We start from the raw sequence: 25,656 nt of genomic DNA, 5'->3' as shown, positions 1-25,656 counted from the left end.
ACCAGGTGAATTTTGGGGGGCTCAGGCACTGCCGGGCTCTGTATGCTCAGGGAGAGATTATGGGGGAGCAGATTGTGTACCCCAAAAAGAGCTAGACCTTGGGATATACTCTCCTTGGAGAAGCTGGAGCTCTAGTTTAACTCTAGTTTAACTTTAGCTCTAGCTTTGGATTAAGGCAGGGGAAATGCCCAAGAGGGATGAGAGGAGGAAGTCAGAGATTAGGTGAGAGCTTGGCAGGGCAGGTGTGATGATATTGCTAGTTATGCTGAACTTCCATAGGTTTGGCATTTATTTCTGGAGACCTAAATTTGTATGTATCTAAATTTGATCCATTTCAGGAAATGTATACATTCATATTTACATTTCTTTCACATTTCAAAGTTTGGCTTTTCTTTTAAAATATAAAGAGAAAATGAAAAACGTGAGTATATCAAGATCAATAGCTATCATTCATTTTATTATTTATTTCTGGCCATGGCCCTTATGGTATACTTCGAAAATGTTCTAAGCCTGGTCTTGTCTATATGGCTTCCTAGTTTTGTGGCCACATTATTTAAAATAAATGTCTTTGATTTAGGTTTGGATGATTGAAAGTTATACTGTCTAAAAATGTATTCTTTGAAAATATGTTTCCCAAGTGAAATCAATAGGAAAGAGGAATAAATACTGAGTAACATTTTCTTAGAATAACATGACACATGGTTATCCTTTTGTCCTGCGACTGGTACTCAGCTGGCAACAGGTATGGCTAGAGAACAAAAGGGAAGGTAATTCTTAGAGCCTTGACAAATGTTTGTAGATTGGCAGATGCATGAGTGTACAGAAGGGAAGGCTGGCTCTTGCCCGTCTAAGGCATTCTCACACCCTGCTCCTTGGTTCAGGCCCTCCCTTAGAGGCAAAGAATTGTATACCCAGAACATATTTTCTTTTTCTCTTAGGACTAGTTCTTTTGTCTTAAGAACCACAGAAAGGTTGCATAGTTGGGTAATTCGTTTTTTTTCAAATGTTTCTGCCCATTCGTTGCGTACTTCAGCCTGTCATACTGAGGGGTAGTAAAGTTTTACATTTTATATGCAATACTTGAAAGTACTTATATTGGAAAATGGAGAACAAGAAATATATTTATTCTAAATATGTGTTAGTCGCTCAGTCATGTCTGACACTTTGCGACCCCATGGACTGTAACGTGCCAGGCTCCTCTGTTCATGGGATTTTCCAGACAAGAATATTAGAGTTGGGTTGCCATTTCCTTCTCCAGGGGATCTTCCTGGCCCAGGGATTGAAACCCAGGTCTCCTGCATTGCAGGCAGACTCTTAACCCCTGAGCCACAGGGGATGACCATTTATTCTAAATATACAGCTTCTATGTATAGCTTCTTTTTGAACAAGAAGAAACAATGTTATTTCCATAGTCTTGAGTGGGAAGACAGATCTCTGTTCATAGCTTTTGTGAACTCTTCAATTAAATGAGGAGACATTCTGGGTTGATCAAAAAGTTATTTGAATACCAGCAGCAGTTTGTGTCCCCCACCCCACCCCAAACACATGAAGAGTGGCATAGTGTAGTTCTTCTGTGGGCTAATACAGAGAAAGTTCACTATAACCTTTAATATTAGACTAGTTGTCTTATTATTATCCCTTACCTGCCCATCTCAATTGCCAGTAGTTATGCTTTGGGGACAAATTTTGTATTGCCAATGCCAGGAATACCGAATTAGGTGGTTCTAACCTGTAAAGCTCTAAAATCATGGATGTTCACGTTTCTTACAGCCAGAACCCTCCAGCCTGATTTTTTTTTCCCACCCCATCAAAATTATAGAGCTTGACAGTGTTTGTGGACTTTGAGACCTGCTGGAGGCATGAGACTAGTGATACTCAAAGCTAATCCTTCACAGGAAGAAAGCAAATGATAAAAACAATACATACGTTGCTTTCTTTCCATCATGGGAGTCTCATCAGGGCCAAGACTTAAAAATAACAGGCATCAGAGTTCTTTGCAGTAGAAGCTAATTTCAGGAGCTGATAAGTAGAGAACTCTGGAATGTTCCTATTACAGGTGACTGATCACATTTCACATTGGTAGGCTGAACGAATTGTTATTAATTCTGGCTGACTCTTATTATTTGTCAGCATTGTAGGACCATGAGTCAAGTAATCACAGCATAATAAAGCTGACATCTTACAGTGTTAAAATTTAAGTTGATTATCTGGTAGAATTAGAGTGCACTGGTGCCCATTTATGGAAGCTGAACAGTAAGCCTGCTAATCATGTTAATTCCAGAGTTTCCTAAATTAACTCCAGCTCCTAAAGGGAAAAAAATTGATGAAATGAATGTTTCTATTTTCAGTGAATATTTATTGGTATATGTAAATATTTGCATAATCAACTCTCGATAATATCTGGGTGCTAAATGAGGAGAGGTGGGGCTTGTTGGAAGTGTCTTTTTATCCTCATATTACTTTTACTCACTTTTCCCGTTGAAGTGGGTGAGTCAGTTTCGGCTGGTGCAATTTTGTGTTTTTCAGATTCTCGATTCTCTAATGAGAAACCCAGTGAGGGACTGGTAGGAAGGCTGAGGATTGATCCAACCGCCTTTCCTTTAGTCCGTATGATTGAGAGTTGATTGTAAGGTGTGCATCTTAACCCATTCCTTTATTTTCCAAAATGTCTTTTCTGTAAACGTCCTTGACCGTGATGCACATCCTTTTTTGAGATCACTCTTCCAAGGCTTCTTTTTCCCACTTAACTGCTCTCATTTTCTCTTTCTCTCTCCCTTTATCCTTATGTAGGCCTGACCAAAGATGGCAGTAATGAAAATATTGATTCTCTTGAGGAAGTCCTTAATATTTTAGCAGAGGAGAGTTCAGATTGGTTTTATGGTTTCCTCTCATTTCTCTATGATATAATGACTCCTTTTGAAATGCTAGAAGAAGAAGAAGAAGAAAGCGAGACCGCAGATGGCGTTGATGGGACGTCACAGAATGAAGGGGTTCAGGGCAAGACTTGCGTCATCTTGGATTTACATAACCAATAACTTTGATGCAGGGGCTGAAGTCACTGGCTTATGAACCCCTGTAGCAGTCTCCTTTTTCTTTCTTTCCTTCGTTCACCCAGGGCTTAAAGTGCAGTGGGGCAGCTTGATGGGACAGTACAAGGCAACCATGTGATCTTTCCCCCAGTACAGCGCCTAATTAGTCCCTTGCTTGACTTTCCCGCTTGAGGAAAGCAGCATTCTCCTCCTAGTGGTTCACAAAGTGCATTGAGAATGATGTTCTTGGTAGTATAATTGGTTTCTGTATCGTTTTGTTTCAACTTATGTGTTCACTGAACTAAATTCAGAAACTTAATAGCAGATTGTTTTGTGATTAACCCTTGCTGCCTGTCCTTCTAACATGCTATTCATTAAGATGATTACAGTGGAATTGATTATAAATATATTGCTAGCATGATTCATGCCTTCAGTGCTTCTCTGTTGATCCTTAACATGATTGATGTGTAAAATGATGGCTCTTTTTATTGTAATTTGTTTAGGTTGATTTGTCAGATGGATTAATAACAGATTGCAGTGTCAAATTCTGTATTCATGGTGCTTTGAAAATAATTTGAAAATAACCCCATGTTGTTGCCTTAGGGTAGTTCAATTGCTGTATTCAGATAGTAGTGTATCTGAATCTTTCTCTCTATGAAAGCAAAATTTATTTTTAATTTCATTTCCAAATATACATTCCGAGAAAGTAATTTGTATTTTTCTTAAAGGAGGCTTATTACACAGGAAGGAAAATGTGAATATGTATCTTAAATAATGTTGTACATATTAAAATTATTCATCCTAAATTACGGTCTTTTTCCATTTTTTCCTATATTACCTTATTAATTGGCCATCAACTTTGGCTTAGGTAAAATATGGTTTTTAAAATTAAATTCATTGAAGTGGTAATTCTTTTTCTGAAAATCTGTTTTTGCCATTAGAAAACTTTAAAAACACCTTTGAATTCATTTAAAATGAGTTTGCTTTGGTGATAGCAAGAGCAATGGTATTATTAGACATAGGTAACATGCATTTCTTAAAATGAGATTTCATTCATTTCCCACCTCAGATAAAGCTCTTACAACTTAAGAGCAATAAGACCCAAGACTCCTAATTTCTTTCTCCCTTTTTGAGAGTGGTTGTTCACGTTTTTACATCTTTTTGAGCCTCTGTGAAACTTAGCTTAGCTTTGGTTCTTTATAGAGCTTAACATTGGAAAATATTTGAGTTTTTTAATATTTTACTTAGCTATAATTTCTACTTTTCAAATATTTATTCTTATTTTTTCCCTTTTAATCAAGTTGCTTTCAGAAAGTGAATTATTCACCATTTTTTTCAGAAGCGAATATGACCAAGAGGGACTCCTTTTTTAGAAGTCTCTTGCAGGCTCTCAAAACAAGAGCCTGAAAATAAAAGTTTCAAATTAGAACCCTGGAACCTATCAACTTCCCCTTTGACTTAATATTTACATGTGTTGGGGAAAACTGTCCAGTTTGCTAATCTTAAGCATTATTCACAACTCCTTTTGGAAACAGATACATGTGTTGTACATTGGGGCCTTCCCAGGTGGTGCTAGTAGTAAGTAACCCACCTGCCAATTCAGGAGACATAAGAGATGTTTGTTTGATCCCTGAGTTGGGAAGATCCCCTGGAGAAGGAAATGGCAACCCACTCCAGTATTCTTGCCTGGAGAATCCCATGGACAGAGGAGCCTGGTAGGCTACTGTCCGTGGGGTTGAAAAGAGTCAGACAGTACTGTGAGATTTAGCACACACATACATTATACATTGGACAATGATCTCCTAACACTTAAATGATTATTATAATCCTAGTTTGTCTTTTCCTAATTATTCAAGGAATATGCTTCATTCTGTTAATGTTTCTGACAATCAAAAGCTTCTAACTTTGGAATGTTAATATTTTGAAGCAAAAGAGTAGGATTTAATAATGTTCTTTCTAAAAAAAAAAAAAATGTTCTTTCTGAAAGTTTATGCTGTCTTTGTCCATATTTATCATGTTTTTTCACTTTGAATTTGAGTACTATGACAGATCAGAGTTTGTTAGGTTTAAATTCAAAAGGAGTCTTAAGCCTCACTCTCAGAGAAATTCCTTTAGTCCAGTGTCCGAGATGTGTTTTTTAAGGCAGTCTCGTTTCTTAATGCTTCATTGCTACTAACTCTAGAAGATGTTTGATCAGTTTATGAGAAGTAAATAATGAAATTTGTGTGTTAAAAATGTTCAGAATCATTAATTTTTCATCAGACTGCTTTTTTGTCACAATACTAATGCACACTTTATGTACAGAAATTAATTATGCTGTATTTTTGTAAGTGAAAAATAAGGATGTGGGATCCTTTGCCATTTTTTTGGTACCCCTGCTGATCAGCCCTTTGAAAAGCCTCTGATGATGATAAAATCCAGGTAACTGGTGAACCCCTGACTTCTGTGACAGCCTTCAACTTGTGCCCATGGCTTGCTTTGGTGAGAAAATAAAGGTATTTGCAAAACGTATAAAGTACTTTGAAGCTGATGAAACTGGTCTCATTTACATTTTATTTATTATATGTGTTATAGTTCTTAATCTTCTAAGGATTGTGTCATTTTCTGTTCAATCATAGAAATTCTTTACTAGCTTGTGTCTTTTAAGCTTAGGAACAAAAAAAGACAAAAATGTAATTGTTAGAGTGTTTATAGTTCTTAAGGAATTTTACATTGTACTATATTTTTGTTAAAGAACCCGCCTGCCCTTGCAGGAGAACATAAGAGATGCCGATTCGATCCCTGGGTTGGGAAGATCCACTAGAGAAGGGAATGGCAACCCATTCTAGTATTCTTACCTGGAGAAACCCATGGACAGAGAGGATCCTGGCAGGCTAAGGTGCATAGGGTTGCAAAGAGTCAAATGCAACTGAAGCAACTTGGCACGCACATACTCTGCGTTTCCAGTTTGGAACAAGCGAGAGCACTTTGAGAACTGTGTTCTGAGTTCAGATGACCTTGTCTCCTCCGAGCTGCCCTTCCTCAGATGACACTGCTGTTTGTCCAATTGAATAGACACCGAGTTCTCTGGAATTTGGTGCAAAAGCAAGGCGGTGGCACTCAGAGGACTTCATTTCTGCACTTAAGTTTCTTTCAGCACTTATTTCCCCTGGGATGTGAGGGGTGCAATGTAAGTCAATTGGAGAGGCATCTCCTGGGTACTGATCCCTGATGTCCAGCTGCCAGCTCACTGTATCTTGCAGATGACTTGGACATGATGGAATGCTGGGTGATTACTGCTTTTTCAGGCTTCCCAGGTGCCTCAGCATTAAAGAATCCTCAGGTCTTTGCAGGAGATGTGGGTTTGATCCCTGGTTTGGGAAGATCCCCTAGAGAAGGAAATGGCAACCCACTCTAGTATTCTTGCCTGGGAAATCCCATGAACAGAGGCACCTGCTGGGCTACAGTCCATGGGGTTGCAAAAGAGTCAGATATGACTAAACAACTGAACATCAACAGTCCTGCTTTTTCATCTCGCACTTGATTCTTTATTCTAGAAATTACCTCCCTATCGTATAGAGCTGAATGCAGACAAGTAAGAATAGCTATTTTCTCTGCTTAAATTCTGGTCATGCTCATTTACAGTTACCTAGATGGAACAAAGTTCCCTTGTCTGTCCTGATGTTTGTATCTTTGGAGAATTAGCAAAAGCAAATAGAAATAGAGACAGATATGAATTTGAACACTCATAGTTACACCTTTTGGGGACTGACACTCAATGACCCATCTTAAATCAGATCCTGCTCAATGAAACAAGTCATTTTCTGCATTTTGGGGCTGTGGAAATTTCTCTGATCACCATGGATGTGCACACTTTTTATAAAATTCAGTGATCACAAGTTGACTGATGAAACAGTATACTGAATTCTCTGCCTTGGTTATTTGCTGAGATAACCGTGTGACACACAGGAGTAGATATGAACTAAATTTTGAACTCCTTGAAGTTGGGAGTGAGGTTAGCCTGGTTTTGACTCCTCTTCAACACAGGATATTTATTAAATATTTGCTGGAGTTGGTCCTGGTGATGAGAACTTTTAGGAATTACCCATTGTATAATAAAACACTAATTTTTTTTTAAAGCTTAAATTAGTGAAAACATTATTGGGTATATATTTTTTCCAAGAGAAGTGACACTTTGAAGTTAATACAGTGGCCTGACCTGTGCTAGTAAAGGTCTTCAGGTGATTTTTCTGCTATCTCATTTGTATTTGAGTCTGTATTTTATCTTTATTCAAGCTCTCAGTCTCTCTCCCTTCTTAAATTTTTAGTTTTTCAATTCTCCGATGTTCTGATCTTCCCTTATGCTTGAGGGGTGGAAGGCTTGTAGCTTCCTTTTTTTGAAAATGTCCATGATAATATTGTTATGCCATCTATTTAAAAATAAAAAGAATTGGTGTAGTGTTTTTTGGTTTGTTTTAAACTTTATTGCCGTAATACTACTTATACATTTAAAAATATATTTCTTTAGTTATGCCTCATTTTTTTGTGTGTGTTTTGCAACTAGATCTTTTTATTTTTTCCAATTGGCGTATAGTTGCTTTACAATATTGTGTTAGTTTCTGCCATTCAGCAAAGTGAGTCAGCTTCCCACTGAGGTCACCACAGAACATGGAGTAGAGTTCCCTGTACTGTAGGTTTCATCAGGTTTCTGTTTGGGTGGATAATGTCCTCGCTTATATTTTACAAAGACTAGACTCACGTTCTAGAGCGACAGGCTGTCTGACTCACAGAATCTTCTCTTAGCCATCTGGAGCTCACTGTAATCAGCGTTGAAGTAAATCATGATGCTTTGACAGGCAGGAGGAAGATACACAACAGGCTCAGGGTGACTCATTGGTCTCACCAGGGACAGTGGGAGTGACTGGGATGACCTAAGTATGACATGATACCCAGCCAACCCATTCTCTGACCAACTCCCTGAAAGCCTACTTGGGTTTCTGTAACAGAGCCAGTCTTCTAAAATTGTGGTGGAACCGCAGGTCCGACCATTGGCTTCATGATTCAGCATTTTAATTTCATGCATAGCATTTCACTTTGAAAATGTATCTGAGGTAGTGTCTCTGAGGCAATTGCCACAGTAACAGTAATTACTTTTAGGCAACTCTCTCAGGTTCTAAGAGAAAAATATAAGACCTGCTTTAAAAAAAATTTTTTTCCCCCTAATTTTCTGTACAAGAATACCCAAAGCATCAACTGAGTTATTTATAATAATCACTTTAAAACCATCAAAGTAAGTAAACTTATGGGCAAAAAAGAAACAAACAACATGATAATGCCTTTTTTTTTTTTGCCATTCTCTTTGCCCATAGCCACATTGTAATGCTTATCTGATCATTGCCTTCAATTAGAACATATTCTATCAATAAAAACAACTTTTATCCAAATGAATTATAGAGTACCAAGATGCTTCCTTTTCAGACTCCAATTGATACAATTTTCTCCATAGTATTTAGAAATTATTTTTAGGGAATTATTGTATTATCGTGAATTATATTGTTTGATGGAATTGTTAATTTTTTTTTTTTTTTTGCCCTCCTGCGCATTGGCTATAGTTGTAAAGAGAGAAAAGGAGAAAAAGAGGGTACGTTGTTGATTTTACACAGTATTATAGCGAGAGACCACACTAGCCCTTGATATGAATGATAATTCTGTTTGGAATTACGAATATATAAAAGCAGAGCTTCAAACCACATATTTTCCTGTTTCTAATCAACTAATCTGATGTCGATTTAATATGTTGGCTTAACTCTAGCCTTTTCACCAGTTTTGACTACATCATAATATTGGAGGGGATAGTCTGATTCCCACCACTCTGCTTTATAAGGGAATATCTAGGCCTTCCAGTCAAGAATGTGTAGGAATGGGGGGGAGGGCAGTAGCATCATTAAAAGTGTTTCTTCATGCTTTATACTAATTTCTTTTGCACATTGGATAACACTCATGGAGTTTTCATTAGAAGAATGAGTTTTATATTTTATCTAAATAAACTTTATTGGGGAGTGGTCCAAGATAGCATTCAATATTACCCAGTGGTATGCTGTTCTTGATAGAGTTTAGGAAACAGTTGGGCTTTGTCTGTGAAAGATAGCAGTCAGACACACACACTGGTTTTGGTTATGTGTGTATATCAAATAACCAGACAGATAGAGATAGCCACATGGAACAGTTAATCCACATTTCTGTTTTTAATGTAGTCAGTGGTAAGATGTAGTATTACTTTATTTTCTCCAGAATGACAGTGGTGATATCTCAACCAAAATAAATGACCATTCTCGCATGAACTATCGCATTTGATGGAAACAAATTGTCATGAAGAGAAAGGGGAAGGAACTTAGGAATGGAGGAGGATTCAAAGAATATAACAGGAGTAAAAAATATCTCATACTGAAAGTGGGAGTGTGATCATGGTTTTGAGAAACACAGAGAGGGGCTTCCATGGTTTCCAGGGGAGTACAGTAAGTCTCCTACACACAGACCTTCAAGTTGAGAACTTTCAGAGATGTGAGCGTGTGTTCCATCAGTGTCAGGCATGAGTGACGTTGCAGCTTTCCCTCCATCTCCTATTGCTGACTGTCCTTCAGCTCTACAGTCTCTCCACTCCTCTCCCTCCTCCAGTCCTTCTTGCCTGTTCACTCGATGCCAGCCCATGTGTACCAGCTGTTGTACTGTATACTGTAGTCTTCAAGGTACTGTCCTGTAAGGTTAAAAATGTTTTATTTGTGTGTGTTTGTCTTTTTATGTATTATTTGTGTGAAAGCTATTATAAACCTATTACAGTGCAGTACTATATACCTGATTGTGTTAGTTGGGTACCTAGGCTGACTTTGTTGGACTAATGAACAAATTAGACTTACAAAAGCTCTCTCAGAATGGAACTTGTTTGTATGTAGAGGACTTACTGTATGTGTAAAAGGGTGTAGGTGTTTTCTTGGGACAACACTTGAGACCTTCACTGTAGAGGACAGGTTGTACGTGGTGCTGCGTCCATGGGGGATGAACAGGGATCACTAGATTTCCCATCCTGGTGTACCCAGGAAATGGATTGGCAACCTGGAATGCCACTTTGGAAAGTTTGCTGATGCAGGAGTGTAAGATAACATTTATGTGAACAGAAGATAGAACTGGGAGCATCAGCTGGCTGGGAATGAAATTGTAGGGAGATGGTGTTGACGTTTGTTGCTTTTGTTGTTTAATTGCTAAGTCTTGTTCGAACTCTTCGTGACCCCATCGACTATAACCCACCAGGCTCCCCTGTCCTCCACCATCTCCTGGAGTCTGCTCAGATTCATGTCCACTGAGTTGGTGATGCTATCTAACCATTTCATCCTCTGCTGCCCACTTCTCCTGCCCTCAATCTTTCCCAGCATCAGGGTCCTTTCCAATGACTGGACTCTTTGCATCAGGTGGCCAAAGTGTTGGAGTTTCAGCTTCAGCATCTGTCCTTCCAATGAATATTCAGGGTTGATTTCCTTTAGGATTGGCTGGTTTGATTTCCTTGCAGTCTGTGAGACCCTTAAGAGTCTTTTTAGCATTAGTAGCAGCACCACAACTTGAAAGCATCAGTTCTTTGGCACTCAGCTTTCTTTATGGCCCAACTCACTGACATTTGTTAGAAGGTTAAAAAATAAATGCATTATCAGAACTTTCATTTGCCTAAAGAGGAAATAGCCTTTGCAAAGTTTTTAGATGAAGAGTAAATATATCCCTCTGTAACTGTATAATTCTTACTTATGTAGTTTTTTATAGAAGAAGTTTGAAGCTGTGGGGGTAAAGCCATGATAATATAGACAATAAAAAGTAAAATTCTATATAAATATGCTGTCCTGTTATTGAGTGGCAGTGATGACTGAGTGGGGCCCCCAGGTCCTTTCAACTCTAGTGCCTATAATTAATCATCTGTGTCTAAGCAGAAGTCCCCTAGCATCTGGGAACCAGTGAGAGGGAAATGTCATTCCCAGTGGTAATTAGATTAGACATTTCTAAAGCCAACAGTTCTTTCAGATCTAAAGCAGGTTGTGAAGTTAATTAAATAAAAAATAATTTTTCCTGAAAAAAAGTGTAGTTTTTGGTTATAAAGTTCTAAAATGACATACAAATGATAGATATTTTTGTATGTTGGAGGAGTGTATTTTTTAAATGGTGAATTGAATTACATTTGTTAGCCAATGCATCTGTTTGAACTATTTTATAGACAGTTATTTTTTAATTACCTTACTATTTTCTGTTTATAACCTATTTTCATCTTGTAAACACCAACAGAAGGACCTGGTGGGTTAGCCAAGAGAAAAACCAAGGCTAAAGGTATTTTCTGTTTTTCAAATTAGCCTTGAGTGAATCAAGTTTAATGCTTGAAAATGCATGACAGTTTTTAGATGTGTTCTGTGGACGCAGCTACTAATGCTAAACATTATCGCTTTTTAGTTTTGGGTGCACTTCTGGTCATAAGTAGTTTTATCAAGATTTCATTAAAGAAATTTCTGCCTCAGGCTTTTAAGTAATTTCCTTTTCAAATGATCAAAACCTTGTAATAGTCTTTAAAGTACACATATTAAGTTTGCAGTATACACATCCTACCTTTCTTCTAAAACCTTTCTTAGTCTAATTTTTTTGGTTAAGTTGGAAATACAGATGAATTCATCAGCGATTGATTTCATTTCTCCAGAAGCTGTTGATGCTGCCTTAGAGCACAATTAAAGCTAGTGTGATCAAACTTGTAATTTTCAGTAAAGTGAAAACTTATAATCTGGAGCACTGCATTATGCCAGCATTTAATTTGCTATATTTGCTATTTTAATTCACTGAAAATCATTACACCCGTTAAGCATTCTGTATGGTCTAACACTTATTATTGCAGTCTTATTTTATATCCCCATGGTTTTTCTTGTTCACTTGAAACACTTGTAAATATTTCTGTCCTTTAGGGAGAGGGGCATGGGGAAAGTGCATGCTTTTTATACATATATATATAAACTTATAGTATTTTTTTGTGTTCAGTGCTTGTCACGTTGTAGTTTGATTTTGGTGAAACGTTAACAGGTCAGACTTTTACTGTGTGGTTTATAGGGTTTGTGATTTGTGCTTTAATTTTAAGATGAAGAAATTTTAATGTTTTAACTTCAGTATCCCACCTGAATAATTCCTGGGAAGAAAACAGAATTTTTACCATTTTATTCTTATGTAAATAATTATGAAATAAATGGCCAATAAAGTATACTTTTACTCCTTAATCTAGAGAGGCAAATTCAACATTAAAGATTTAATATTTAAAACTGTGTGCAGAGTAAGACCTGCCAGCTTTGTACTAGCATTCTGCCTTTGCCAGCGACCTTTTCTGTGTTACTCTGAATGGCGTTGAAAGAGATGAAGACTCTGAGGATGGTTGGTGATTTATGAATTCTATTCTGTATTTTTAGGAGGTTTTAATAAAATTGTCAGGAAGAATTGAGTAACATTTCGTACTTGCATAAGTTTTACATGATTCTGATGTGCAGAAACATCTTCCACATTTTGTTGAAGAAATCTCTTTTTTGTTTCTGCTTACATGCTACACTATACAGTGAACACCTGGCTTCTCTTATGATTTCTTAATGAGAGAAGCAAGAAGCTGATATTCAAAGCTTTCGCAGTCAGGACTGTTAAACTTTATTTAAAGCAAGTTGAAAGCAGCACCTGTTGTGAGATTTGGAGTCACCTGTAGATTCCATTCAATTGTTGTTTCTCCTGTGAGCATGGCCAGCACAGGTGTTATCTTGGAGTGGCGCTACATAAAATAGCAGAAAATATACTTAAAGGAATACTGATTCCATGATGTTGAATAAGAGTAGAAAAGAAGTTCTCTTTGTCATTTTAGATACTATAGATAACAACCTTAAAATTTCATATTCATGGAAATTGTAGTTTTCTAAACTGAGAAAATTAGATGGTATTTAACTTTTCATTGGTGCAATATATTTGTTTCCAAGGAATGCAAATGCAAATACTTTAAAGACATAATTTTTTGTTAGAGCTAAAGATTTTTAAATTATCTTTGTGCAGATACTTGCAAGTTATGGAAAATTTGTTCTTACATTGCCAGTGTTCCTTTAATTATGTTGTTAATAGCTATGAAATGTGAGTTGTTAACACTTTGAGTAAAGTGCTGCCTTTGTGGATGGGCTCATTTAATTAATTTTGCATGTTAACCTTGTTTTGAGACAAACACACAATGTTGCAAGCTAGAAAAATATGATGGTGAGTTTCTAGCATTTCTTTTATAGCTGGTAACCTCATAGAGGTTTGCATCTGTTGTTAGCCAGTTTAAACTAGTGGATGAAAGTCACTTTTTGAATGATCATCTCGTGTGTGGGGAGATAGAAAAAAAGGTAATACTTTTGCACTGAGTTGCTGTCTATGAATTGAGATGCCTTCAATAAACATTCTTTCCTTTAATTGGAAAACCTGAAAGTTAAAGAACTCACTAAAGAAGAGCTCAAGAAGGAAAAAGACAAGCTGGAGTCAAGGAAAGAAAGTAAGCATGAAGACAGAAAAAGGAAGAGAGAAAAAGAGGATGACCGGAAGGATAAGAAGATTGCGGATTCAGATGCTTCCAAGAAAGAGTCTCCTAGGGGTAAAAAAGACAGAGAAAAGGAGAAAGTGGGGCTGGAGAAAGGTACTAAAGCCAAGGAAAACAGGAGGAAATCAACGAATATCAAGGATGCTCCTCGTAAAGTGGCACCCAGAGACAAAGATGATAGAAGGGAAGAGAGAAGCTCTGCCAAACACGCACACTTAGCCAAGGGAAATAACCAGAAGAGAAAGAGCTAAAATTGGAGCAGCAGCATCTCAGGAAATGGTAATAATCTTCATCGTGATTTGCTGCTCAAGGGCATAGAAAGCTTAGTATTGCTCTGGTTGGGGAAGATGTGTCATGTAGCCATTGAATATATTTATTGGTGCTCAGCAAATAAATTCTTTGAAATTGAGGTACCTGTCTCATGCTCCCATGTTTAAAAGATGTTTTTTAAAAATATGTAATAAAAATGTGATGTAATAAGGTCTGTTTTTATTAATTTATTGATCATATATCCAGATAAATGTATATATAATCTGAATTGTAATGAATTTCTTAAAATAGAATATCTTCATTGGAGTGAAGTAAGAATATTAAACTTTCAGATAGTATTTATATGCAGAGTGATTTGTAAGTTTTAGGAATGAGAAATAGGGAGTTAGGAAGTTACCTTCTTTTTCTGTTAGCTGGTTTTCTTCCCTCCTCCTCTTTCCTGCGTTCCCTTTCTTCTTCACCTACGCTTTTCTTTCTCCTTCCCCTTTTCCTTCCTGCACCCCCCCCCCCCCACCAAGCTCTTCTGAGGGCATCTCCTCAGGATGTCTCTGCATGTCTCACTCCCATGGCCTAACTGGCTCCCCAGTCTCTCTGGGGACTGCCCCTTCCTGAGGCTCTTCCCCATTCAGCTCCACCTTCTACATCTTTCATTCCCTCCTCCTTGGTCTTTTACAGTCTGCTTTACCTCCCTTTCCCCCCTCCTTGCCGCCTCACTCCTCACCCCTCCTCAGTGTCTCTCCAACCATCCCTCCCCCACCTTCTCCTCTCGCCCTGTAATAAGCACTGTATATTCACTGTGTTCTGAGAATTCTAGAACCAGTCTTGGATAAAAGAGAATTTTATGTAGAACAATTTTAGAACACTTGCTTATGATATCTTTACAGGAGCAGAATCATTATAGAAAGGTTTTAATTATTTCAAATTGTAATGTACTTTCATTTTGTATCACGATTTTTCAGTTACATTGTTGGAATGGTGTATATTTTTCATATTTGATTGTATCATAGTTGTTTACCATTTCTAAGGAGTTGCCAATCTGAGATCTAATTAGAGATCAAAATTGAATTCAGAAAACATTTAATAAAATGAAATTTGAGTAAGAAGTACTTTTCGGCAAATAGTCTGTGCTGTTCTGCATGAAATCTTAAGTCTTTAATGGTGACTGCTGGCAAAATTCAGTTTCTGAATTTGAGGGGAGCACCCTGGTTTGTTGTAACAAAATTGTAGGTGCTGCCACAAAAATTTTATTTTTTTAAAAAAATAATTCTTCAGCTTTTTCTATGAAGAGCTTTTAAAAGCAGAGATTTTGGCCCAGTTAAAGATATTTCAAGTCAGATATGGGGAAGCATTAAGTGTAAAATTTTCTAGAAGTATTGTGCATGTTTTATAATATTGTGGTAGCTTTTCCTGCTTAAAGCCAAGCACATGCATTCATTTAGTTGACAGGAATTCCAACTGATATAATAAAATTACACAGCATGGGGGCCTAGAGAATATCCGGTCTAATATCTGTACCCTGGTCCTATGATTTTATTGTTTAAAAACTGAGGCCCAAAGAAATTGTCACATGTGTTAATTTGGGGTTTTGTGTGCTAATCAGTCTGGATTATGTTGTTTTTATAGAACAATTCTAGGAGCACCATGTAATTCTAGTAAACCATGGAGAATTTTATGGCTCATTTGATTGGCAAATGTGGGGCATTGGCTTAAAGTGAATATTAATAGATCTCAAGTACACTCCTGTAATCAGAGCTGATTCTTCCTTGCTGTGTCCCCAAGTCTTGGTTCTATTGATCTACATTTGGTTTTATTCTCCGTGGAGGTTCTACCACTTGATGAGAGTGGTAGCCTTCTGCGGGTTCTGGAAACATCTTTCTAGTTTAGCCATCCTTGTGCAAAGATACAGTTTTCTGGGCTGGCTTCTGGAAAGAAGTCCTAGGAGTCCAACTGTCCTGGTTGGGTCTGGAAGCATCTGTGGCCAATCCTAAAGTTGGGGTTGGGTCCATCTTCCCAGGCTGGCTCCTCTACAGAAATCTTTGGGTGAGGGTTGGGGAGGTGCTGTCCCTCTCAAACCATGTGACATTTTCTGCAGAAAAGAGTTTCTGGGAAAAGAAGAGGGAGGCTCTGATAACTGGACAGAGTGAAAAGCAGAACTATATTCACCAACCGTATGAAATTATAACCGTTAAAAACCATATCTTGACGTTTGATCTTGCCAAGGTAAATGGATTGAATTTTTAAATTTATATACCAAATTTTCGTGTTAATTTCTGTACAGATGACTTTTTTTCCCCTCCCTTGCAGAGAAGGACAGAGAATTATAATTACCTTTAGTGAAGGCATTCTGGTAATTTTTACCTTGGTTTTTGAAGGACGATTAATCCTACAGGGCATAATGTACATAAATGCTAAACTTTAAGAAATTGGTGATAAAACTTTAGAAAAACTAATCAGTGTAAGCATATAAACATCTGGTTTTTTGCTTTTTTGTTGTTGTTCTGTTGTTTTTAGTCACTTAGTCACATCTGACTCTTTGGGACCCCACGGACTGTAGCCCCCCAGGCTCCTCTCTTCATGAGGTTTCCCAAGCAAGAATACTGGAGTGTTGCTATTTAGCAAAGCACTTGAAAATATTTTAGTTCTATCATTGAATTTTCCTTTAAATCACAGCTCAAGAATTGAATTGAATTCAAACTTCTCTACTAAACATCAGAAACATTTCAAGAGCTCTTATGAACTGGGAATTGGCCTATATTCTTTCCTTCCATTTTCCTCAGTAAATAAAGCTGTCAACTGAATTTTATTGAAGTTGACGTGACACTTGACCCAGATGCATTGACACTTACTGTTCACCTGAAAAGCTTAGTGCAAGAGACGCTTTTGGTCGTGACTAATGGGTTAAAATTATGCTTGCTTCCTTAGTTTTGCTTGCTTTTTTACTTCGTACTTAATTATTTCTATATTCTGCTGCTTCATACTGTTTAGAGTAACTAAAACCAAAAGGTCACCCTTCGGAAACGTCAACTAAAAATAGGGACAAAGTTTCATAATTTGCAGTAGTTGGGAGTTAGAATAAGTCCTGAAAAGAGAAAATTAAGTACTAAGAGTATAAAGTATATATATCTTATATCACTAACATGCTTCTTAAGTTGCACTAAGAGATGATGCATAGAATTCTTAAAAAGTGATATTGTTGGCATAATTTTCCTTAAACTTTGTGTAACAGCACTTTACATGTGAGAAGTAGTCATCGTATAGATGGTCAGATTTTCAAAAATATTTGAGAGCCTATCAGTTTTTCTAGGAATCTCATATCTTTTAGTGTTCAAAATACTTTCTTTGGAAGCACTTTATCATCGTTGATTTTCTTTCCCTTCAGCTGTGATATGTAACTTCTGTGAATCATTGGTTAATAGCTCTATGTGTTATTTCTAACATCACTTGTAATCAACCATTTAAAATCTTATTTTTTAAACAAAATTTTTGGTTTCACTTTATGGATTTGCATTGTATACAGATAGTCCTGCAACATTTCAAAATGAGGGAGAAAGTTAGTAAAGAAATTGACATATATCCATCAGCATGAAAGTTTGAGTGAATCCCAGGGAATTAATTCTGCAAACAGTTGGCTTATAGAGTATTTTGTAGTGTTATGGCCATACAACTTTGTAACTTCAGAGGTTCTCATAATGGTTAGTTAGGTGACAAGGACTTCCTGTATATACTTCTATTATAAAACAAAGAAAGGTAATAAACAAGTATGATTTTAAATGTTAATGTTCTAAGTTAACGGTAAATGTCATTTTCCATGAAATGAGTCTGGTGATTTAAACTATGTCCTCTGACTTTAATTCCTTTCTCATGTACCCCCACTGTTTCTTCTGTTAATGTCCATTGATAACAGTTCTCCAAATCGATTACTCAGTAAATTCACTATAAAATGCATCTTGGAAATGCTGGTTTTCCTCTCCTTTCCCTCAAGGTGGTTGTGGGAATAACTGGCATTATCTGTGTGTGAGTGGCTAGTATGTTGTCAGCACTCATGTTTCCCTTTCTTTTGGCAGAATAGTGGTAATAATTCTACTAAGTTGTTTCAGTGAGTCGTTAAAAACTTGGAAGCACTGGACCTATGATTCCCTCTCCCTCTTTTATCAACAGATGGTAGGATAGGTGCTTAAGTCCTTTATCCTTTGCAACTACTGTATTTTTGTGAAAGGGGTGTACTGGGTCCTACTTTACTGAGATCTTTGAAGCGGGCATATAAAAGTAATTCTTTTATATTGTTACGTATGTATAAAGCCACAAGAATGCCTAGTTAAAAGATACTGCTTAAACAGAAGATGTGAAATGTCAAGCCTAGAAAAAAGTAATGAAGAAATAAAATGTAGTCTTAAGTATATGGTATAATTGAGAAATTTCCTACCTAGTCTAATCTTGAGAAGCTTGCTTATAAGTTTGCTTTGTACTTAGAACACATTTTTCCATGGAAGCAATTTTATGGCCTGCAGAGGTTTTGTACGCCAGTCCACAAAAACCTATTCAATTCCTCGTTTCCAGTTTCGCAAGTCTCAGTGTGACTGTGTTTCTATGGAAAAGGCATTTGTCATTCTTCCTCAGAATATTAGGAACACATTTGGTTTTACTTCTAAGTATTTTCCAGAATTCTTTTGATTACATGTGGGGATCTGTTCAAATTGGCTTATGTGGACAAAAAAGCATTGATGCACTCACTTAACTGTAAAGTCCAAGGGTATTTGTAGGTTTTGGCCTTTGGTTATGCGAGGTCTGGGGGCTTGGAGAGTGGTCTGGGTCTCTCTCTCCATCTTTGCACTCTCTCAGGAGGTGGTCTTCCTTCTCAGGTAACCTGCAGTCCTCTGTGGCTCATTTTTACTCCTTATCCATACAGAGTGGGGGATGGGATCGCAAAGCTATGACTACAAGACCATGGGCCTGTGAGTACCACCCTTGAAACTGTGGGGTGATGGGAAGATCAGTCCCTCAATGCCAATTAGTGTGCTTTTACCAGAAGAATTAGAACTCGGCACAGGGCAGGCCACACAGTGACTATTTGTACCCTGCACTTCATCTGAACCAAAGGCAGGTGGTTTATGGAACTCTTCCCCCCCTCTCCTCCTCACTCTGTGCCTCCTGCTGCTGCTGCCCAAAAAGGAAGGGTTGAATGGGATGAGCCTGAACGGGTATCTCAGAGCCAGAGTGATGGGAATAGAGAGAACTCATCCCAGTTGTTGGTGAGCAGTACCCTTAGGTGATTAGAGGAATGTAAGAGAATGTTGTTGATTGATAAATACAGGTGAGTTGGGTTTATTTTATTGTGAAGCTCTTTACATTTTACCCTGGTTCTATCTAAAGAGAAAGTTTTTGTTCTTAGCGTGAGTATTATGTAGCAGACCAAGAAAGCTTATTCTCATGGAAATCTGGTTTGGAGTACTTGGGAAAAATCCTTAGTAAAAATCTTCCATGTCATACCCTGCCTCCTCCACTTGCTTGAGTGTAAAAACACATAAACTAGATGTTTATTACCAATTTTGGTTGTCATTTTTATGTAGAAATCAATTCCTGCAAAAACTTCCATTTTGTAAGGCCTGCAGAGCAGAAAATCATCTATTTTTCTTTGTTATCATTTGATTTCACTTTGTATATGTGTTTATTACTCTTTTTTTTTGTTTTGTTTATTACTCTTTATTACCATCTATACATCATAGAAGTCTGTCTGTCACTTCTTACTTGCCTCAGTCATTACTTTTGTATCCTAAGAGGTTAGCAAAAGGTATATACTTAAAGTTTCTGTGTTGCTTTTGATAATGAATTAAAAACCCACATGCTGTGTCATCTCTCTTCCCCATGTATTGATTCACTGGAGAAATATTCAGTCTCTGCAATGTCCTGGGAGCTATTCTAGGCCCTGGTGAGAATAGTCCCCGTCATGAAACGCTCTGACATAAACGGGACGGGGAGAAGAATAAACTGCACTGCCGCTTGTAGTGCCCGCCTCCGCTCTGCCTCCAGTGTGTGCCCACTCTTAAATCCACTTGCAGGATCCAGCTGAGTCATGTCTGTACTCAGCTTTCTCTGATCCTCCCAGGCGGTTGGACGTGTACCTTTCAGTTATCATGCTCATCATTTTGCTTCATTCCTGAACTTTGTTATTAGACTGTGGTTTAAGTCCCGTGCCTAAATAAAGTTACGTATCATAGTAACTGACAGTAACAGGCATGCAGTGTATGTTTATTGAAAGGAGAATCCGGGTCTCCTGCATTGCAGGCAGACTCTTTACCATCTGAGCCACGGGGGCAGCCCATTGAAAGGTAAACACACAATATAGATAATTAATATGTATTTTAGGTCTGTATACACTGTTAGTAATATTAGAAGCTGAAAAAAATTATTTAAAGAAAAACCCAGAAGCTTCTTCAATAATTGTTTTTGACCACCTTGTAAATTGCTTTTAGCCTTGTTCATGTTGTTGTGTGTATGTGTAGGGAGTAGGGTGGGGGGTTAAGTTGTTTCTTTAGAAGAAATAAAGGAAAACAGTAACTAATGGGAAAAAGTGTATATTTGCTGGATTTAAATTATTTCATTTAATTCTTAAAGGCCTTGTAAGGAAGCCTTTATCTGGTTTCTGTATTTGTGGAGACCAAAATTGTAGCAGTGGTTATGTGTTCAAGATGGGATTCAAATGGAATTCAGATGGAATTCTTGGTTCATATTCCTGAGCTCCTACACATGACCTCATGTTGTGAGATGTTAAACTGAGTCCACTCCATTCCAGTCTTTGTGGAGTCCTTTCATTGGTCCTGAAACCAGGCTCTTAGGGATCTTTGAGGCAGTGTTTAATTCTTCTGACCTGTCATCCCCTTCCTGGAGTCTCTGTCCATCCTGGGTTGTGTGAAGATGATTTGAATCTGGAATGGCTCTTACTGTAAGTCAAGGGAAGCTCTTAGAGTTCGCAGCAGTAGGACCGCTTTTGGCGTGCCTGCCAAGATTGTATCTGTTGAGTATACAAGCCAGGAACAACAGGATTGGCATAGCAGTTAGTAGGAGTGCCTTTCTGGTGTATCGATTTCCCAGAATGTTTCTCAGATTTCGTGTACTGTTAGAGTTGTTCTTGGGCTGTGTTGATTTACGCTGTGAGACCGCTTGCATCTGAAGCAGTAGCAGTCCTGAGTACTTCCCGCATGAACCACAGCAGCCGGAGTAACCTGGATGGGTAAGATCAGTTTTTTATTATTCTATACACCACTGAGTTAGTGAAGATTGATGTAAAAGATTGTGGAACTGAATTTTTAAAATATCTTCGCTTTTATGTGCTAAGTGTGTGAAATCCTATGAAGCATCGTATTATGTATAATCCTTATTTTCCCAGATTTTGGTGAGGAAGCAGTTTGTATGTAATTCTTGTAAAAAGTCAGTTGTTCACTCTTAGAGTAAGAGGCGGGTTTCTAGGACCTTTCTGATGCTCAGGCCTATGCTGTTCGCCTGTGTTGGCCACCTGGTCCTTCCTCACTCCCAGCACCTTCCCTGCTGAAGAATTTTGTACTTACTGGTCCAAAGCTTTACCTGGAGTCTCTTGTCTAGTATAACTCATAAGGCCATATCCCTGATGTCCTCCTATAATCTGTTTCAGTCTTATCAGTAAGTCCTTTCCTCATCAGTTTTTTGTGAATAGTCCCACCCCCTTTCCCTAAGGGTCTGTCACTTTCCCCATCTCATATACTCTAAAGAGTTCATGTTTCTTTTTACTGTTCCCTTCCTATGGGTGATAGGGGTTTTGTGTGTTGGTTTTCTATAGAACAGTACCTTGAGTTAAACTTGTCTTGTTTAGTCACTAAATTGTGTCTGACTCTTTTTGTGACGCCATGAACTGTAGACCGCCAGGCTCCTCTGTGCATTTGATTTTTCCAGACAAGAATACTGGGGTAGGTTGCCATTTCCATCTCCAGGAGATCTTCCTAACCCAGGGATTGAACCTGTGTCTCCTGCATTGGCAGGTGGATTCTTTACCACTGAACCACCAGGGAAGCCCACCTTGAGTTAGTAGGTGCTGAATATTTGTTGTATGAATGAATGCAATATGCAATTTAGTAACTTTTTAAACGTTACATATTTCTGGGGAGAAAATCCATTTGTTCTTTCCCATGGTGGTCTGGTGTAGTTGGGTAGTACTGAATAAATTAAGCTGATATTGGACTAGAGTAATTGTGTCAGGTAATTAAACTTGCTGTGAACAGTTGATTTAAAGTACTCATTTCATTTACTTTTTATAACTTCTTCCATTTTGAATTAAAATTGGAGGCAAAATTACACACTTATTAAATTTAAACTTTTTAAAAATTAATTTATTTATTTTAATTGGAGGCTAATTACTTTACAGTATTGTGGTGGTTTTTGCCATACATTGACATGAATCAGCCGTGGGTGTACATGTGTCCCCCCCATCCTGAATCCCCCCTCCCACTTCCCTCCTCACCCCATCCCTCTGGGCTGCTCCAGAGCACCAGCTTTAGGTGCCCTACACATGCATCGAACTTGCCCTGGTCATTTAGTTTATATATGGTAATATACATGTTTCAATGCTATTCTCTCATATTGTCCCACCCTCGCCTTCATTTTTTTTTTTTTCCTAATTTATCTCATGCACTCAAAGACCTAAACACAAGGTATGTTTTTAAGAGAATTCGATGATCTTCCAAATCATACAGGAGCTATTGTGGTTGGCTCGCAACCGTCATTCAACCCTAGATAATCACCATCAGGCAATTGTGGTCACTCTGCTGCTCTTGCCAGTGGAAGAATAGAAGTGGGTTCTGGTTTTGACTATTAAAATGGGAAGAATGGTAAGAACTTGCAGGGAAAATTTCTTCAAGCCTAAGAAAGAAGCAGAAGAAGAGGTGGTTCTTTGCTTCTGGACAAAGTCTTGTCTCAAAGAGGACCTTGCCGCCTGGGAGACCTGGTTACCGCCCTGAGGAGGAAGCCAGTGCTGAGAGCCAGCCAACCTGCTGTTAAATAATAAATTTCCTTTTTGTTCAAGCCAGTGTGAGTTGGTGTCTTGTTATTTGCAGCCCCAGCAACGTCAAAACCAATACATTCATTTCATAACCTGACTGACTATTTATTTCAGTGCTACATCCTTGCCATGTGTACCTCACAATAAATCCAGTTTGAAAAGCTTTCCTTTGTCTTACACGTTTATTTTTCTTGTTTAGTTTTTGATTTCTTTTTGGCTGAACTCTTGTACAAGACATGGGTTTACCACTGTTTTCTGGGGAACACTTATTCATGGATTCATGGGCTAAAATGGACTTAGGGAAGAAAAATTCGAAACGCCAGAGTAAAAGCTTTCATATGGGTTATCAAATCAGTAAGAATTATTCTAGAAAGCATTTTCATTAAATATTAGAACCTTTGTAAGAGTCTAGGGAAGGAAAGATGTTAATAAGAACTTCAGCTTCTTTGAAGTTTACAAAATAGTTTATTTTTGTGCCGATTTCACCTCTGGAAAATCACCGTGACCAGGTATCAGTAAATTTACAATTCAGCTGCCACTTTGGACAGAAAAGAAAACGGCTCAATATTTTCTCTCGTTATGGGATTTTGCTTCCTCATGTTATTTTTCATGTTTTACAATTTCAACTTTAGAGATAACTCCCAGCTGATTTAGAGAAAACTGATTATTAGAGGCAATGTGGGTCTGGATATTGATGTGTAGTAGTAGTTTTCAGGCACTTTTGGCCTCACATTTTTTTTTCAAATGAAATTTTTCTCTAAATCCAATACAAATGGGATTTTCAGGCAGCTTAAATCTTTCTTGTTTGATGGGGACATATTTTATTGCTTATTGAACCCATGGAGCACAGTTTGAAAGCCTGCTACAGACAGGCTTAGTAGAGTGACCTTGTAATTTTTCATCTATCCTGAGATACCTTTGAGAGTGAAATAATTATACCAGGACAATAGACATAAACTGGGACTGTGGGCAAATTAGGCTTGTGGTACTGAAACGGTGGATGATGCTAGAACTGAGATGGGCATCTCTTTGGTAAATAGTAGCAGGGAAATTGATGAGTCCCCGTTCCTTCCTCTGCAGCCCTAAGCCACTCTGCTACAGCTAGAGCTGGGGCCCTGTAGAGTCTGCAGTCATTTAAAAAGCAGAGCAGACATTCACTGGGTACACCTTGCCCTTGAGCACTGCTATGTACCAGGTGTTTTCTGCAGTGCTCAGAGTGCAAAGATGAATCTCCTGTTTGGAAGATGAAAAGTTTACCCTATTAACTCAGCAAAGCTCGGCTGAGTTTGGCATGAAGAGGTCCATACCTATCCCAGTAACAGTTGAGAGCTCTTAAGCATAGGTTATTTAAGTGGAAAAGTGCATGAGGGAGTTTTCAGTCTTGAATTTGGATCTTGAAATGTAATGTGTTTTAATAGGCTTTCATTTCTTACTCCCACCCCCTGAAAGTGAACTATAATTAGGATCTGTACCTATTTGTGTATACCCTCTCTGGAATCTATAGTTAGGAGCAGAACAGGATGGTATTCCTTGGTGTTTGTTTTCTAATGTTAGATTTTTGCGTAAGTAGCGTCAGAAATGAGTCCCTAGAGGAAATATCAGTGATGAGGTGGGGCCCTGTGAACTGTTTCAGTGTCTTTTTTTGGGATTTGGGAGAGGGGGTAGGAGTATGTTTTTGTTAATGAGAGAAAAATAAAGAGCTATAGAAGAGGGAATAGTTGGGGAAAACACAAAGAACCAGAGCAGAAGGGTAAATGAGGATTTCCCAGATTATAGCAGTATACCTACATTGAGTTAAAGGTGCTTAAGATTAGAAAAGGCCTTTCTGTTCTGTCCTGAGCTTTTCACTCCAGCTGTTGACATGCAGACACATGCCCTTTAATATCTGCTCCTGGTACAAGACTCTCAGTGGGGTAACAGAGAGCCCAGGGGTTGATAAATGGAATTGTCAGGCTCATGACAGTCTAACTTAGTTTTCTAAATTTTTGTATTTAATTTAGGATGCATTTTGATGTGCTATGTACAAAATCTCAAAGAATTAGCAATATATAAGATTTTAGAGCAGCATTGACTTAAATCATCTTTCATGTTAATTTATCCTGATGTCCTATTTTCCTTATGACAAAAAAAGAAAAGTGAAAGAATTTTTTTCCATATTTTTAATGGATTTTTTTATGGAATTGCATGTGTTAACTTTAGAAGGTTGTACATAGTGAGTTATATGTTTTTTCTTCTCATATTTAACTATAGTTTTCAAGAAGAGTAATTAATTATATATAAATCAAAGAAAGGCATGCAGGCAATAAGAGTAGAAAGTTCCAGTACATCTTAGTTGTCTTATTGCTGAATTTGGAGTTCAAAACTTAGAAATTCATTAGTCACCCACAAACACGAGAGGAGATTGAACTCATACTGAACTTCTTTTGGCAAGTTCGGGCATGACTTGTTATTTTATTTTACTTATTTTTGTTGACTTGATCTTTTAGAGATTTGTGAATATTCAAACAATGATTTATGATTTTTTAAGTGAAAGGTTAATTTAGGTAAAGAGATGTAAAGGCCCAGGTGAATTCAAAGAACGAACTCTTTTCCAACTTTATTTTTTTATAAGCATATCAATATTCTCATGTAACAGAAACTGGAAAGCTTTGAATAACTGGCAGTATTGATGAAGTGTTGGGAAATATTATTTTACTTGGTTTAATGTGTCAAAAAATTTTTTAAAAAGAAAAAAAAAACCT

At 37.6% G+C, this 25,656-nt stretch overlaps 1 protein-coding gene across 8 annotated transcripts in view; it reads left to right on the top strand.

Moving 5' to 3' along the window:
• Positions 1 to 25,656, top strand: part of ASPH (aspartate beta-hydroxylase) — a 178,318-nt gene that overhangs the window by 34,005 nt on the left and 118,657 nt on the right. For 3 of the 8 annotated variants that reach the window (XM_043483592.1, XM_043483593.1, XM_043483594.1), the window contains 2 exons: positions 11,328 to 11,369; positions 13,513 to 25,636. The exons of the other annotated variants lie outside the window; for them this stretch is intronic. In XM_043483592.1, the coding sequence (XP_043339527.1) occupies positions 11,328 to 11,369; positions 13,513 to 13,871 (401 nt within the window). In that variant the 3' untranslated portion in view covers positions 13,872 to 25,636. Of the gene's footprint in view, positions 1 to 11,327; positions 11,370 to 13,512; positions 25,637 to 25,656 lie in introns of those variants that run through there. 8 annotated transcript variants of the gene reach the window in all.

The sequence above is a fragment of the Cervus canadensis genome, chromosome 12 (genome assembly GCF_019320065.1).
Source record: "Cervus canadensis isolate Bull #8, Minnesota chromosome 12, ASM1932006v1, whole genome shotgun sequence".
NCBI classification, from domain to species: domain Eukaryota; kingdom Metazoa; phylum Chordata; class Mammalia; order Artiodactyla; family Cervidae; genus Cervus; species Cervus canadensis.
The sequence above is the reverse complement of the archived record's forward strand: the minus strand, read 5'-3'. Positions and strand labels throughout refer to the sequence as shown.